The sequence below is a fragment of the Mesoplodon bidens genome (assembly GCF_964165515.1).
Source record: "Mesoplodon bidens genome assembly, chromosome: 4".
NCBI lineage: Eukaryota > Metazoa > Chordata > Mammalia > Artiodactyla > Ziphiidae > Mesoplodon > Mesoplodon bidens.
In genome coordinates, this window is record NC_138160.1 from 128,836,217 (window position 1) to 128,851,744 (window position 15,528).

Genomic DNA, 15,528 nt, shown 5'->3' on the forward strand with positions numbered 1-15,528 from the left:
GGGCAGCAGTAGGGCACCATGGGGGGCGGGTGTGTTGCTCAGCCACACAGACCCAGGGTCACTCCCTGCTCTGCCCCTCCTGGCTGTGTGGCCTTGGGGACCCACAGTGCCAGTTCACAGCTTCGCACAATGGATGCAGCATCAATCTAAATGCAGTATCTTGGTGGCTCTGGGGACGGCGAGCGAAGAGTTAAGGCAGTCCCAGCCCCTCCGAATTCCACGTGACCCGGGTTGCAGAGCCTCCGGGTCTGCGGTGGACACTGTTCTCCAGACTCATTTTTTGCTAGTGGCTCATGGAAAGTTTGGCTCCTTGAGCTCCAGACCACTCCCTCTGGGGCCTGAGGCCTCGCTGACGCTGGTCTTGCCCTGGAAGGGCATCCAGAGCCGCCTCCCACCCGCGGAGCCTTGGTCAGCACCCCTACAGCACGTCTGCCTGACTTCCTGCTGCCTGACCTCCCCCAGGACTGAGCAGCAGCCCGCCCCCTCTGGCCACATGGAGGCCTCCTCCCGGCGCCCCCATCCAGGATCACTTTTCATTTGGGGGAAAAACGTCTTTTCCCACTAAAGCCCACAGCATCTGTGCGCTGTATCCCTTTGAGTATTGGGGTGGGTAGCAGCCCAGGAGGACTTGGACATCCGCTGGTCAGAGCCCAATCTCAACTCCATTGCTCACTGGCTGTGTGACCAGCTGAATCTACTGCCCTTCTCTGAACCCAGGTGTCCTCAGATGTCAAATGGGGAGAATAACTTTCCCCTGGCAGGGGATTAAATGAGGTAATATAGCTGCTTGATGCATATTAAAAAAAATGATCAGAATGCTTAACCTAAAACGTGGCATGTAGAAATTCTCCAGGTGTCATGGTTCTCAAGAGCCTGCTCTCCCTTGTACAAATAAAGAAACAGGCCTAGCCCGCTCCCCCAACCAACCAACCCCGGGGGAAGGAGGGTGGGGGTGGTGTGCTTGGAGCCAGAGACGGGCCAAGACGGAGCCCACGGCTTGCACCTTCCAGCTCCATGGCAAGTGCCTTGGAGGCTAGACCAGCGTCCCCATCAGTAAGATGAATGGGTTGGACAGGAACCGTGTTGTGCCCCACAGAGGTGGCTGGAGGGAGAGCCGTGGGCAGAGGGGAGCTCTGTGCCCCTGCTTGCCCAATTCAGGCTTTTGCCAGTGACCATGCTGTGGAGAGCTACAGGGGGAGCACCACCTCTTTGGAGCCAGATTCAGGGCTTGTCCCCTCTTGCAGGATGGAGTTATGAGTAGGAGCCCTGATGGTTTCTGCAGTGAGCTGGGATGCCCTGCCAAACCAGTCAGAGGTGGAGGATGTGGGGTGGGGCTAGGGGGAGTGGGACAGGAATAAAATCCTCCGGGCCAAAAGCCTTGCTTTGACCTTGATTCTGCTGAGCCAGGGTCAGGGTCTCAGAGAGTTTGGGGGCTTGGGGTGACGGGAGTCAGAGGCAGGGGAGGAGCCGATGGTCAATATTGATCTAGCTGAGTCAGGGGAGAAGGATGGGGAAGCGGGAAGGCTGGGGTGGGGCCTGCCGATAACTGGATCTTCCAGCTGCCAGTGTGACTGTGGGAACCGGGGAAGGGGGTGCTCAACACAGAATTCCCAAACTGGGTCCTTGCTAAGATTTCAGCTGCCTGGAGCCCTGCCCAGTCCAGCGTTTCCTAATCCCTGAGGGTGGAGCCTGAAGTATCTGTATTTTTAGCAAACTTCCCGGGTGATTCTGAGTAGCCAGCCGAGTTCCCGTATGTATTTGGGGCCCATGGGTTCGCCCCCTGTTGCTGTAATGATGAGGAAACTGAGGTCCAGAGAGGGAAAGTAACACACCCAAGGTCACACTGGGAGAGAATGATGATAGTCCCCCCCCCCTTTTTCTTGCGGGAAGAGATAGTCCACTTCTAGATAACTCCATTCACCATCTGCTGTGGCCCAAGGCCCTGGAAGGGATAGCCGCCCAGAGGGAAGTGGCCTCTGAGACCTTTGCGAGCCCAGGTGGAGAAGGGAGGGTGGGGCTCATCCCAGGAGGAAGGAAAGGAGGGGGGCCATTCCCACAGGACTGGACCTGCCCCACCTTGCCCTCTGCAAACACTCCCAGCGCCTGCTGGGGGATGTTTCCTAAAAGATATACTATGGCCCTGGTCTGGGAAAGGCCATTTCCATTGCTGGGGACCCACCCATGCCCTGGAAAGGCACACCTCCAGCACGGCAGGTTCGGGGCGCTCTCGGCCTTCTGACACCTCTGGCCCCCTTCTCCCCCCTACCTGACCCACTGTTCTGGGCTCTCAGCCTGGCTCTTGCCTGCATTCTTCCGCCACATCTCAATCTGCTGAGCATCCACACAAATCCCCTCCAGAACCCCCAGTCACTGCCACGGCCCTTCTACTCTTTCTTCTAGCTCCCACAACCTTCGCACCAGGGCCAGCCCTCATCCCAGCCCACCCTGAATGCCGGTTCTCACTTTCTGGGGTGGCATCAGGGATTCCTGGGGACAGGAGACAAGCTAGCTCATCTCTGGGTCCCCCTCTGAGCCCAGCCCGTCTGCCGCATGCCCTAGCAGGTGTTCGGGGTGGTTCCTGTTCTGAGTCTCACCTCCCTCCCTCCCTGGGCCATTTCAGGCAAGTGCTGCCTTCACTTTCTGCACCACCGTCCCCTTGTTCATGGAATGAAGAGAATAGTAGTGCCCAGCAGGGGGGTGAACTGAGGGTTGTGAGAGCGCGTATAAACGAGGTCAGGTGTACACACATTCCAGCAGCACACATTTGTCAGGGGTCTACCCCGGGGCAAGGATGATGATACCTGCTGCGTGCATCCTGAGCGTGGACAAAGTGCTGACCGCCTTCAAGGAGCACACGGTTATGTAGACACTTGCTCAGGTGACTTCAAACCAGCAAGCTCTGGCGAGGTGGGTAGAGGAGGTCGCGGAGCTCATGGAGGGACCTAACGCAGTGCATGCTGGGAAGGAGGCGGGGTCTTCCCGGAGAAGGTACCGCAGTTGTGTCCTGAAGGGTGCGGAGGCGTTGCTATGCACTGAGCAAGGAATAAGAGGGAAACCAGCCCTCTGCAGTGAGTTCTGGAGTAAATGGGCAGTGAACAGGTGGAGACTACAGGTGTAGACCACTAAGAGATGAGGCAGCGGCTGGAAGGGATAGGGGTCAAGGAGATGGGGTTCCTGAGAATCCCAGCCACTGTTTGCTGGCTATCCACAGATGGGGAAACACAGACCAGGGGCCTGGAGAGAATAGAGCTCTGCGTGTTTGAGTCCCGGCTCTCTGTCTTGCAAGAAGCCTCTTTACCTCTGAGCCTCATTTTCTTCATCTTCAAAATAGGGCTGTTGTAACTGGGGTAAGAGGCGTGAAAGCACTTTGTGAACTGTAAAGGATCGTGCCTCTGTAGATAATAATAGTGCTTTAAGTGGAGCTGGCACTTTGCGAGGTAAAGGATACTTCCTGAGGTCTACTGGGAGCTCCCAGAGCTTCGCAGGCACACAGAACCCTGGACCTCCTGTAACCTGCTCCTGGGCTGCCACCTGCCGACAAGTGCCTGCAATGGCAGCCCAAGCTCTCAAGTCCTTCCTGCTGCCCAGGCGGGAGATCCAAGGCGCCTGAAGGCTCAAGTCCAAGCAGTCCTGGCGCTGCCGTGCCATGCTCCAGGGCAAGAGTGCAAATGAAAGCCTTAGGTCCCTCTGCGACCCGCTTCCTTGTGCTTTTCAGCCTTACTGCCAAGGTCCTCACGTGTGTGAGGGGCACATGCCCCATAGACACGCCCCCTGGCCTCCTCACAGGCCAGCAGGCAGGACAGACCCAGGAAGCAGCTGGCGTGGGAATTCTGGAGCCCAGACACCCATAGCGTGGTCTGGAGAGGACCACAGGCTCCAGAAGTCACAACCCCCCAATCTTGTGGAATCAGGCCTCTTAGGTGGGTGGGGGGGCATGGCTTACAGTCAGAAACTCGTCTGTTTTGCCTGGGACTGTCAGGTTTCGCACTGAAAATTCCATGTCAGCAAACGGGATGGTTGGTCACCCTGTCATGGCCTGAGGGGGCCAAAGCCTCTGCATCACCACCCTGGCCCAGCCTGAGCAGCTTGGGCTCAGGGAACCACACTAGCCTCTAATGCAGCAGTGGCCTCCCTTCCTCCAATAAAGCCAGTCCACCACCCCTCGCACCAGCCCCAGCACAGGTGAAACTGCCCCCGACACTAGTTTCACAGATAGTTTGTGGGTAAAGAGACCCTTCCTCCCCCTCTGACATTCTCCAAACCCCTCTCCAGGGGCTCTGAGGCCTGGGGGCTTGCCTGTGAGGTTGGGCAGGAGGAAAGAGAATGGGTGGGGAGGGACTTCTTCTGGAACAACCTCCTCATTATACAAGGAAACCAAGGCCCGGAGGAGAAGAGCCTTGCCCCAGGCCCCCGAGGGAGACTCTGCTGTTGGCCACTGGAGGCAACTCACGCCTACCCGTTGCTCTTTTTAAGGGCACTCTATGTGCTTGAGAGGAAGCCAACCCCATCCCAGGCTCTAAGGCTGGGGCACGTGGTCCAGGCATAATCCCACAGTGATTGGCTCAGACTTAAGCACGTGACCAAGTTAGTCCAATCAAAATGAAGACCTGGGCCTTCATTTTGCAAATGCCAAGAACTAGAACCGGAAGCTGATGAACTCTCCCAGTGCCCTGCTTGACCAAGACAGAGAGACAGCCAGTGCACAGAAGTTTGTAGCTATTTATTGCACTGAAAACACCAAGAATAAAACAGACACCCCTTCTTCCCCCCAACCCCACAATAGCAGAAAGTTTGAGCAGTGGTCATTCAAGTTCACAGCCACATATTTTAAAAAAGGAAGAACGGAAACAAAACCCCAAACAAATAGTAACAAAGAAGCCAGCACAGGGAGTCTGGCAAATACATCCCCAAAAGGGTCTCCCTTTGACGGGAGACAGGAGGCCAGGGGTCAGGATCAGCGCTTGCTGGGCGCACACCCGGGAGAATGCTTTCCCGTTAATGTGTTTGCATGCTGGAGCCTAGGACTTGTCTTAGGTCTGGATTTTTTGCATCTGCAGGATGTTTGACTGTCTGGTGGGGTTGGGCTCTGGGCCGCGCTTTGTCTGCCAGTCTCCCCTGCCTTCTGCTTTGGGATCACACCGGTGCCCTGTGGTCCACACCGGCTGGCTGCGCACCCACAGGCTTGACCTTCACAGTGGGGCCATCTTGGCCTGGGGTAGGGACCGGCCTCCACTTCTCTGGCACCCAGAGAGGGGCACAGTGGACAGGAGGTGCGTCAGCAGATGAAAGGCAGGACACTGGTGTCCTTCAGCTCAGCTCCCTCTGGAACCGAGGGGAGAGCAGGGAAAGGACTTTCCCAAGGTCACATGGCAAGTCTGGTCAGAGCTGGGAATGGAATCCTAATAACCCCCAAACTGTGGCTCTTTCCCCCGCAGTCCCCTGCTGATTAGCAGAGGACAGGCACCAAAGAGGAGGATGAGGGGCAGGCGGGGGAAGGAGTGGGGACTGGCCAGGCCCAGAAAAGAACAGGAGTCCAGCCAGTGACTCACACTGTCAATTCTCATGGGCGTATTGGGCTTCACCTCACCATCCTGTTTGATTCCCCCATCAGCCCTGCCACACAGGCTGGGCAGGAATATTTAACCCCTTTAATGGAGGGGGAAACTGAGGCTGAAGGAAGGACCAGACTTTGCCTTGGTAATGGCAGCAACCCCTCACCTTTGGCTTGGGGATGGCTGTGGGAGCTGGCAGATAGCAAGGGAGGCAGGCGGTTTGGCTGCTGGAGCGCTAGGGTCACTGGGCCTTACTGGGAAGCCTTCTGGACCTGGGGCAGGCCAAATGCCCGCCCGGGCCTTGGCAGCAGGGTCTCTGCCAAGGATAGAGGCCAGTGATCGACCAGTTTGGAGACCAGGAGGGCTGGGCAGCCTCTCTCCTGGCCTACGGCCCCCACCCAGCCTGCCTCACCTGTCCCACGGGCAGGAACCCTTGAGAATGGGCCCAGCAGACAGCTCATGCTTGGGGAAAACTCAGAAAGTCCTGGGTCACATCCCCACCAGTCCGGCTCCACTCAACACCCAGGATTCCCCAGAGGTTTGGGGGAATCAGGGACTCCTCCGAATCTTTGGGGATGTGGCTCTTCCTCCCCTAAAATCCTCCAGAGGGGAAAGTATCTCATCCTGGCAAAACACGGCCACACAGAGGCCAAAAGCACAGAAAGGCAGCAACATAATTCTGAGTCGGACACTGAGAATACAACCTCTATTTTTTTTTTGTCCAAAACATGTAGGTTGGTTTTGCTGAGTGTTTTTTCTTCTTTTCTTTTTTTTTTCAACATACTTACTGCATATAAAGTCATGCAAAGAAAAACAGTGCAGACAGTAGATCCTTGTGGATGTACCAAGGCATTCCACATCAGAATCAATCCCAAGGGAAGAGGGAAAGAGAAAGAAAGAAAGAGATGCAAACCCACAGCTGCAGGAGGAGGTGTGAAGAGAAGAAATCCCAGTGCTCTTTTTGGACCCGCATGAAGACACATGCTCGTAAACCCCCCAGAGCTGGGTGGGGGGTGCTGAGGGGGGTGTGCAGATGTGGGGGATGAAATCCAGGGAAGCACGGTAGTAAGGACCCCAGTTTGGGAGGCAAGCAAGGTAAAATCCAGGTACTGCCACCCTGACAGCTTCCCCCACTCTCTCTGCCCTGATTTGCTGTTCCTTCGTCAGCACTAAGCCCTGATGCTTCTCCAGTCCACAAAGGAACCTAGGGACTGAAATGTCAGAGAGATCCTTCCCCCGGGGGCTGAGTCCACCTTAGCCCCAGATAACCACAAGTGACAAAGTCCATCTCAGCGATGACAAAAAAAAAACAAGAACAGAAAAAAATACCCCTCAGCCCTCTTCCCACCTCCCTTCCCAACCCAGACCTTCTCACCAATTTGAGAGGTCTAGTTATTACATAAATATCCATTAACGCAAAATCCATTTACAAAACACACAGAAGTTTGGCTATAAAAAGGCATGCGGTCCAAGTAGAAGTGATACCTAAATGCTGTTTTCTTTTGCCCCCCAAAGGCAATCAGATTCTCTCCCTTGGATGTGATGAAGCTGGAATTCTCCGGGCCTGATGGAAGGGTGGAATGGGCAGTTAGTGTTGGAAGTAAACATCAGCAGGAGGAGAAAGGGAAGAAGTGGGGGCACCCTGAGAGGATCGCGCTCCCCACACTGAGGGAGGAGGGTCGGCTGGAGAGCAGGAGGGCAGGACAGGATGGGAGAAGAGTTAGGAAGGCAGGCAGTTTGAGGCGAGAGGCTCCTGGCATCTGCTCCTCTCTCCCCCTCTCCCCCGGGGGAGGTTGGCTGGGGGACTGGGCATTCTTCGGCCCTTCCCTAGAGGAGCCCGGAAGAGGCGAGATCAGGGAGAGGATCTGGCGGATGCCACATTCCTCCCAGCTCCGCCCCTCCTCCCCAGCCCCTGGATGAATACACAGCTGGGCACTGTGGCTTACAGCCAAGGCAAGACCAGGCCAATGACAGCTGGAGGCGGGGGGGTCCTCGGGTCCAGCACCCAGGGCACCGTGGGCCTGAGGAAGCCCTGCCCTGGCAGGGGACGGCTGGTGACGGGGAGATGTCGCCATTTGCTCTGAAGTCATGATGGCTTTTGCGAACAGGCAGGTTTTCTTGACACGGGTATGAAGGTGACGGTGATGGTGGTGGTGGTGGGATGATGTGATTGGGGGAATTCCAGCAAAATCCAAGTGGGAGAACCAGCAGCCACATTCCACGGACGAACGGTGGATCTCTGCGGTACGGTGCCCCCAGCCTGGTCCTTCAGCTGTAAGACATGGTATGTGCGGTGCGTAACGTGGGTGCTTCTGAGGGCACCCACCCTGCCCACCTCCTTGGATGGAGTTCAAGCTGCCTCCTGTGGGTCCCCCCAGCTCTTCCCCCTCACCCCCTGGGACCTCCAGGCCTGATCTCCTCCCTGTGGTCTTCCCAGCCGCCGGGTTCCCCAATGTGTACCATCTCCAGACTGGCACCACCCCGTTCCTTTAGATTACCCTGAATGATAGATGGCAGGAAGGAGGGGCTCTTACTGGGGCAGGACGGAGGGCGCCCCAGATCTGTGGAAGTGGACGATCTGCCATTTGCCATCCCGGCGGTGCCACACGCGGGTCTCTTCCGACTGGGCCGTGCGGGGGATGCCGCCCGCATCCAGGTACTGCGTGATGCGGATGTAGGCGATGCAGGCCGCCTCGTCACCCATCAGGTGAATGTGGGGATTCAGGATGGTGGTGTGCACAGGCTTGCTGTTCCGGGACCACACTGCAGGCGGGGATGGGAGGGGGCAGAGGGGTCGCACCCGGGGGCCTCCTGCCTCGCTTCCTTCACTTCCCCACTTCTCAGCAACCCTCTCAGCAGAGGCACCTCTGCCTGCCTTGCTTCCCGAAGAGTGGGGCTCTGTGACAGGGCTCAGCTTCCTGGGAGTGAAAGCAGAACTTGTAGATGACAAGCTCATATCCCAGCTGAGATACAGTGGACTTCAAGACAAGCTGACTTCTTCAAATGCAGGGGAATGGAAGTTTCGAAGCATAGTATCTCAGACATGCAGGTGAATGGAGAATCAAGTGAGCTTACACCAGAGTCTCAACCCAGATCCCTGTAGAGGCCAGGAGAGTACATCAACAAGGAGGCTGAACTGGGTATAAGACGCTAAATGACGATGGACCCTTTGTCTCTGGGTCAGGGGGACAATAGGGAGTGGTGGAGACTGTGGTGAATAGGGCGCCATGTCCCTTCTATGGAGGTGCCCTGCACACAGCTTCCCTGGTGTTTGCTATGTAAGTGGGACCCGTGTTGCCACATCTGGTTTTTCAAGAGAATCTAGAAATCTGGATTTTTATGTCGAATGCCTCATTTTTAATTATTGGCATCAAATTCAAATTTAAAACATCATACAGACCACATGAAACATGTGTAGTCCAGCTATGGCTTGTGGGTCCCTCATTTGCCACCTCTATTCTCAACATGTAGAATGATGGAAACTTGAAGAATATTAAAATTGTATAATCTTAGAATCTTGGAATTATAAGGATGGTGTTGGTGGTGATGGGGTGAAGTCATGGAACTTTTCAGAGTTAGAGGGCAATGCATAGCTCTTGTAATCATGATAGAACTGACAAAAGTACCAGAAACCAGCTCTCTCTATGTGAAATATTACTATTATTATTATCATCTTCATCACTATCATCATCATCATCATCTTGGTTCTAGGAACTCTCAATGTTTTCAGCAAGATAGAAAAGAAAAGCACAGAGAGACAATGGCCTAGGGAGGGACTAGACAAGGGTCACCAGGATCTTGGGCTTCAGAGGAAGCCTCATGCCTTTGCTTAGTGTAGCCCAAATGTATCCGAATCCATGGAGAGCTGATTTAAAATACAGACTGCCCAGCCCCACCCTTGGAGTTGCCAGTTCAGGAATCTATAATATTAGAAAGCTCCCTCTCCCCCTCTCCCTCCCCCATCCTCTGATTCTGATGTCCAGACAGGTTTGTGAACCACTGATTTCCTGAAAAATGTAAAAATAAATTTTTTTTCCAGCACTTCAGAAAGCATCCAATAGTATCCACCCCTAAACATTACAATCACACTATACCCAGGCTTTGGATAAATGACTCAAAATCACTGAGTCTTAGATATGTAGACTAAGAGACTTTTACAGTTCTGGGCTCTTGGACAGAGAGAGTGCAGAGTTTTTGTGTTATAGGCTTGGGGGTGACCTCAAGGTTAGAGGTCACAGGTCACCCCATGGCCCTCCCACAAAATGCAAGGAGGCCTCCATAAGCAGCCTTGACAGCATCTGGGGCTGGAGGCACCTCAACACTGTCTAGTTCAATGCATCCATTTAGCAGACCTGGAAACTGAGGTCCAGAGAAGCAATCGGACTTGTCCAAAGCTAGGTCAGTTTCTGAAAGAAATGCAGTAGAACCTAAAAGAAGTCAGTCTCGAGGTGGGTCTAAATTAGGACAATCTAGAACAATCTCCAAAGGGGCAAACAGAGCTTAGCATTGTTGAGGGCACTGGGCCTTACTGTTGTCTGCCAGGGCTAGGGTCCTGAGGGTCATTTGTAAAGCAATGGCCACCCTAATGTGGTATCTTTTGAACAGACTCTAGGCTTCCATTTTCTACCCTCATGGATAGAATGGGAGAAAGGGCCAGGTCCTCCAGCAGGAAAAAACAGGCAGGAGGGTGGGACTTGCCCCAGGGCAGGCAGTTACTCTGGGTCTTGGTCTTGTGGGTCCTTTGATGTGACCAGGTGTCCAAGCCCAGAGTCCAGGGGGCTGGTGCTGTGATGGGGCTCACTGCCAGGATGCAGATCAATGGCTAGCACAGCCGTCTGTTTTTTTTCCCTTTTGCCATCCCTCAGTCTTCAGAGCCGGTTCAGCCTGGTCTCTGCTCTGTGGGGATTGTGGAATTCTCTGGGGAACCAGTGCCCCCCACCCCCCAGGACAGACGAGTATAGAGGTGGCCATGGTGATCATGGGAACCCCAGGGTGATGGGGATGGTGGGGTCCAGCCACCTCTCCTCACATTCTATCTGCATTGCTAGCCTTAGAAAATCAGAGTTTGATTTGTCAAGGGAAAATGCAACTTCCTTCTTCACGGCTTCTTGGGGATGCTCTTAAGCCCTCATACTCTACAAGCTTCCATCAGACTGCATGCAGGCAGGAGAGGAATGTCCATCTAGGGGACACTAATGCCCGGGTGAGGGGGGAGCACGGGGAAGGAAGGAGGCGATGGAGAGAATCAGGACCGGGTTCTGCCACCAACTTTCTGGGTTCCTTTGGACAAGTCATTCCCTTCTCTGGACCTCTGTACAGTGAAGAGTTCGACTAGATCCAACTTCAGTTGCTTAAGTATCACCTTTATTTTTACCATCTACCTGTACTTACTTTATGAAAATATTTCCTTAAGTTGATTCACTTTATTAACTTATATGAATTTATTTTAAAAGAAAACTTTCTCGTACAATCATTAATGAATAACCAGTCTCACAGAATACAATTTTAATAATAAGTCCAGTTAAAATGAAATCAAGTTATGTAATCCTAGCTCCATGCTCTTGCCTGCAAGGATCTGAGCCTGAGACCACTCTCTTTTTGATAATGAGGTGAGTTAGAAAGCATTAGGTGCTTAAGACAGACTAGCATTAAACTGACCCTTTCCTCTTGGCGGAGCCGGATGTACTGAAAGAGAATTCAGAAAGGGACAAACTTTCTCACTGTGTGCACCAATGCTGTTTCAATTGGTGTCCACATGCACCGGAAATCACCTAGCATAACCTTGGTGGTACGTGCCTTCCCTCTGGGGGACCCTGGATGTGCCACTTCTCAGGGCCTCCCTCTGGGTCCTGAGCTGCAGGAGTCTAACCTGTGTGTGCTTTGGTTCGTCCCCGTCTGACCCCTGGCCAAGGTGAGACACAGACACAGGCAGAAAGCGCCCTAGGTCAGGCCCAGCCTCAGCCCCCTGACAGCCCCGGGTTGCAAAGCTGCCAGGGTCTCTCCTGCAAAGGAGAGGCCCGGGAAGGACAGACATGCGGACAGAGACCTAGACAAACAGGCAGGGCACAGCAGTGTGAGCTTGGTCCGCTCCTTCTCCAGATTGCCCACCCACGGGGGCACCTGCACAACAACAACCCATGCGCCAGCTTGCGACCAGCTGGGCAGCTGGGGTGGCTGCAGGAATTCAGGTGACTGTAACTTGGGGGTGTGCCCTGGTGGGAAGGCTCCCTTATCTGTAGAAAGGGAAGAAAGGTCTTCCCCAGGCCCTACCAGGGTCATGGGCAGGCGAGGGCTGGGAGGGCTTGTCACGCTTATCCCAAGTCCCCATCCGCAGCCACTGGCGTTGGACGGTCCAGGGTTCGGAGAGGGAGCCAAGATGGTACCAACCCCTGTCCACACAGGACCTTCCTCTTCGCTGCCTCCTGAGCTGCCCCGGGGGCCCTGCCCGTCACCCTGCTGTGCCATCTGGCAGGACACGGAAAAGAGCAGACAACAGGCAGCCCAGAGGGAAGGGATTGCTCACGGTTTTCAAAATAGAATCGATGGAAGTCCAGGCCCTCGACCAGGTTCCCTAGGGCCTCGGGTTCGAAGGCTGTCATCCCGGGGTCACACATCTTCCTGGGGGGAGGAAGTTAGAGGAAAGATGGGCTAGGGTGGCGTCTCGGGCGCCCCCCTCTAAATTCCAGGGGCCTGGACCCCGGGAAGGCAAGCCTGTAAAGTAAAAGTGACTGCACCCACCTCACAGGATCAGTGAGGTTGGCGGATGGGACAGGGCTGGTCCAGTTACAGTGTGGGGCATTGCTGACTGGCTAGTGCCACTGAGAACTGGGAAGCCTGGGTCCAGGTCGTGGCTCTGCCACTTACAGGTTATGAGACCCCCCCAGCAAGGGGCTTAACCTCTCTAAGCAAGAGCACCATGAATGTCGTGCATTGTTCGCTGCCCCGAGGCGCCGGCGGGGATAATTCAGCCTGTACACTCCTCTCCAAATTACATCCCCCGCCCAGGGCAGCAGATCCATCCAGAGAGGACTTTTCCTAAATGGTCTTCCTTGGGCGGGGAGACATTTTCCTTCACTAAAGTGAAGCAACTTCTGTTCACCAAGCAGGTGTGTCCCTGGAGGGAGTGCGTTTTGCTACTTTAAACAAAGTTGCCCTATTGTTGGCAGCAGCCCTCCTGGTGAGCCACACTTTCCTCTTCTGTAAGGTGAGGATAACAGCATTCCAAGAAGTGATGCCTGGGAAGAAGGAGCACAGGGCATGGCCGAGGAGGCCCACTGCTCTGCATTTTCGGCTCAGTGCTCCCACCCAGGTCTGTTTTCTGGGAGACCCTGACAGCCAGACGGAGGAAGGAAAAAACTGTCTCCCCCACCCCGAGGTCTCTGGGATCTTCTGTAACACAACATGGACCCCTGTGATGATGACAATGAAGCCAGGGACAGGAAGCACCCCAGGCCAAGCAAAGATCCTGCCACGGGGAGGGACTGAAGACAGTGGAGGAGGGCATTGGGCCAGCATCGTCTGCGCTGGATGCCGTGGGGAGTGCAGGGCGCTCTGCCCTTGCTCTGCCCTGACTGCCCTGCCTCTGTGACTCCAGACAACTCGCTTCTCCACTCAGGACCTCAGATTCTCCAGATGGATTAGCCAGGAGCTGGGGGGTTGTGCTCAGACCATATGGGTTGCTCGGGACCCTTCCAGATCCAGAATCCTCTAAGGCTGGGGGTCTGAGCCCTGACCGTCTGGAAGACTAAGCAGCCCCCGGCCAAGAGGAGTCCTTCTCCAGAGGGTCTCCGGGTGTCCCTGCCTCTGAAGGGACTCAGAGACCCTCTGCTCCAATTCCATTGTACGTGTAGGGAAACTGAGGCTCAGTGAGACGAAGGGGCTTATCCAGGGTGACGCAGGGCCAGACTCGGCACCATATGACCCAGAGGTCATGGCAAGTGGTGAGAACCTAGATTGGGCTGCAGATGCCAGAGGAAGTGACATCAGAGAGGTGGGAGGCTTGGGGTCCATAGGAGCCACCTCTCTTTCCCTTTCTCCCTGGCTGTGTCCTTCCAGAGCCACTCTCGGGCTCTCCCATGGCTGACTTAATTCTTTCTAGGACCGGATGCAAAACCTGTTCAACAGCGCATTTCCATGCTTTTATGCAACCCGCAGGGGCACACGTGCACACCCCTTGTGCACGCAGTCACAAACGTGCATGTGTGGGCAAGTGCATCACACTCACATATACAAGCGGCCTCCATCTCACACCTGCACCTTCCAAGATCCTTGTTCCTCCAGAGATAATCAGTAGACGGCTGGGGCTTTGCCACCTGCTGCTGCTGAAACCCTCCCACAGTTAGGATGTGCCTGGACTGCCAAGCCTTTGAGAGACAAACTTCAGCTCCTGGACACAGTGGTAACCAAGATCAGGCAGCCCGAGGAGCAAAGCCCAGCCCAGTTATTCCCATCTCACCTGAACCCAATAGGCAAAGGTCATTCTGCCCTTAGTTGGCAGCTTTTGTCCACCGAAAAGCATATGTGGGGTCTTCAGGCCCAGGCCTCGTTAGCTCTGGCCAAGATGTTGAGGCCTCAGCCCAGAATCCTGGCTCTCCTGGAGGCCAGCGGAAGGCCTGCTTCCAGGCCAGACCAGCAAGGCTGTGGCCACCATGGGGCGCTCCAGCCCAGCCTTTGCACACAGCTGCCCCTCCAACAGCTGATCAGGTGTGTAGAGGATGTCTCACACCACCTGTTTCATATCATGCTATTTTTGTGCATTCTGCCTTATCCCCAGAGGATGTAAGATTCCTTCTGGAGGTCCTTTTGCTCACCCCTACTCACTGGAGGTACAAACCCTATGGGTTCCTGCCTGCTCCTGCCCATCTGAGGTCATAGGAGGTCCAGGGTGAGGCCCCAGGCCCATGTGGCAGGACCCAGCTCATCTCCTGAGGAGGCCCATGTTGTGGTGGAGACCCACCCGCTCTGTCCTTGGGAAAGCAAAAGAGTTTTGTTGGAGTTCCTCCTGGGGAACAAGATAGGAGCAGGACTGAGATATAGACAAGTATTGTGAACAGAAAGCTTAATGAAAGCATAAAGTCTGAAGGCAAACCAGAAATATGAGTTCAGCCTGATTCACAGCACATGCAGAGTGAGTAAAGGAGGGTCAGAGACAAGGACCCCCAAAGGTAGCCATCAGCACCCCCTGATCAACAATCCAGGCGGGACATGCAGAATGGACCCAGCCGACTCACGTGTAGGACTCAAAATCTCCATTGCTTATGGCTTCAATCAGCTGTTCTGTCACTTTTATAATTTCTTGTTTCCGCACTGTAAGGCAGGAGGGAACACAGAGAAATAATAGCAATAGTGATTGGGATGCAGCACCAACCACAGCTTCCTGAGCCCCTAACACGCACCAGACCCTGTCCTGGCACCTGAGGGCCTCAGAGAGATTGCCTCGTTTATCCTCACACTGTCCCTGGGTATCATTACTCCCATTTCATGGAAGAAGAAACTGAGGCCCAGAAAGGTGAAAAAAAAAAGTGTGAAAATTCCCTCAACTACAATGGGCAGAGCCAGTGTCTTAGTTTACAGCCTCTGCCTCCAAACAGCATGCATGACTCTGGCTCTAGGGCTGATTTGAACCCAGGTCTTGATTCCAAAATATGCTTCTCCATTACTTTGTTTTGCCACCTGAATCCAAGCAAGGTCACCTGTGGAGGTTGTCACCAGCAACCACAAACCAGGGGCTCCCCCGTGGTCCAAGCTGGGGCCACTAAGGAAGGGCTTAGGGCTTACTCATCCCTTAGGTCTGAGTCAGTTTTTGTCCCATTTGGGTGCCTATAGGAATCAGGCACTGAGTCTTCCAGAACTTTCTAGGCAGAATGAATCCCAGTTGCTGACACCTGGCCACCCCTGTCCACCACTGAAAAACCACGAACAGCTGCTGTCTTCCTGGTAGAGGATTAGACATCAGTTTTCTTATCAGGTGTGTGAT

At 54.5% G+C, this 15,528-nt stretch overlaps 1 protein-coding gene across 3 annotated transcripts in view; it reads right to left on the reverse strand.

Annotated features, from left to right (window-relative positions):
* Window positions 1–4,787: 4,787 nt before the first annotated feature.
* CAMK2A (calcium/calmodulin dependent protein kinase II alpha) overlaps window positions 4,788–15,528 on the reverse strand; it is a gene marked incomplete at both ends in the record, with an annotated part of 65,211 nt that continues 54,470 nt past the window's right edge. For 2 of the 3 annotated variants that reach the window (XM_081230927.1, XM_081230929.1), the window contains 4 exons: window positions 4,788–7,824; window positions 8,087–8,315; window positions 12,076–12,170; window positions 14,783–14,858. In XM_081230927.1, the coding sequence (XP_081087053.1) occupies window positions 7,821–7,824; window positions 8,087–8,315; window positions 12,076–12,170; window positions 14,783–14,858 (404 nt within the window). Of the gene's footprint in view, window positions 7,825–8,082; window positions 8,316–12,075; window positions 12,171–14,782; window positions 14,859–15,528 lie in introns of those variants that run through there. The other variant, XM_081230928.1, reaches the window with a different exon arrangement.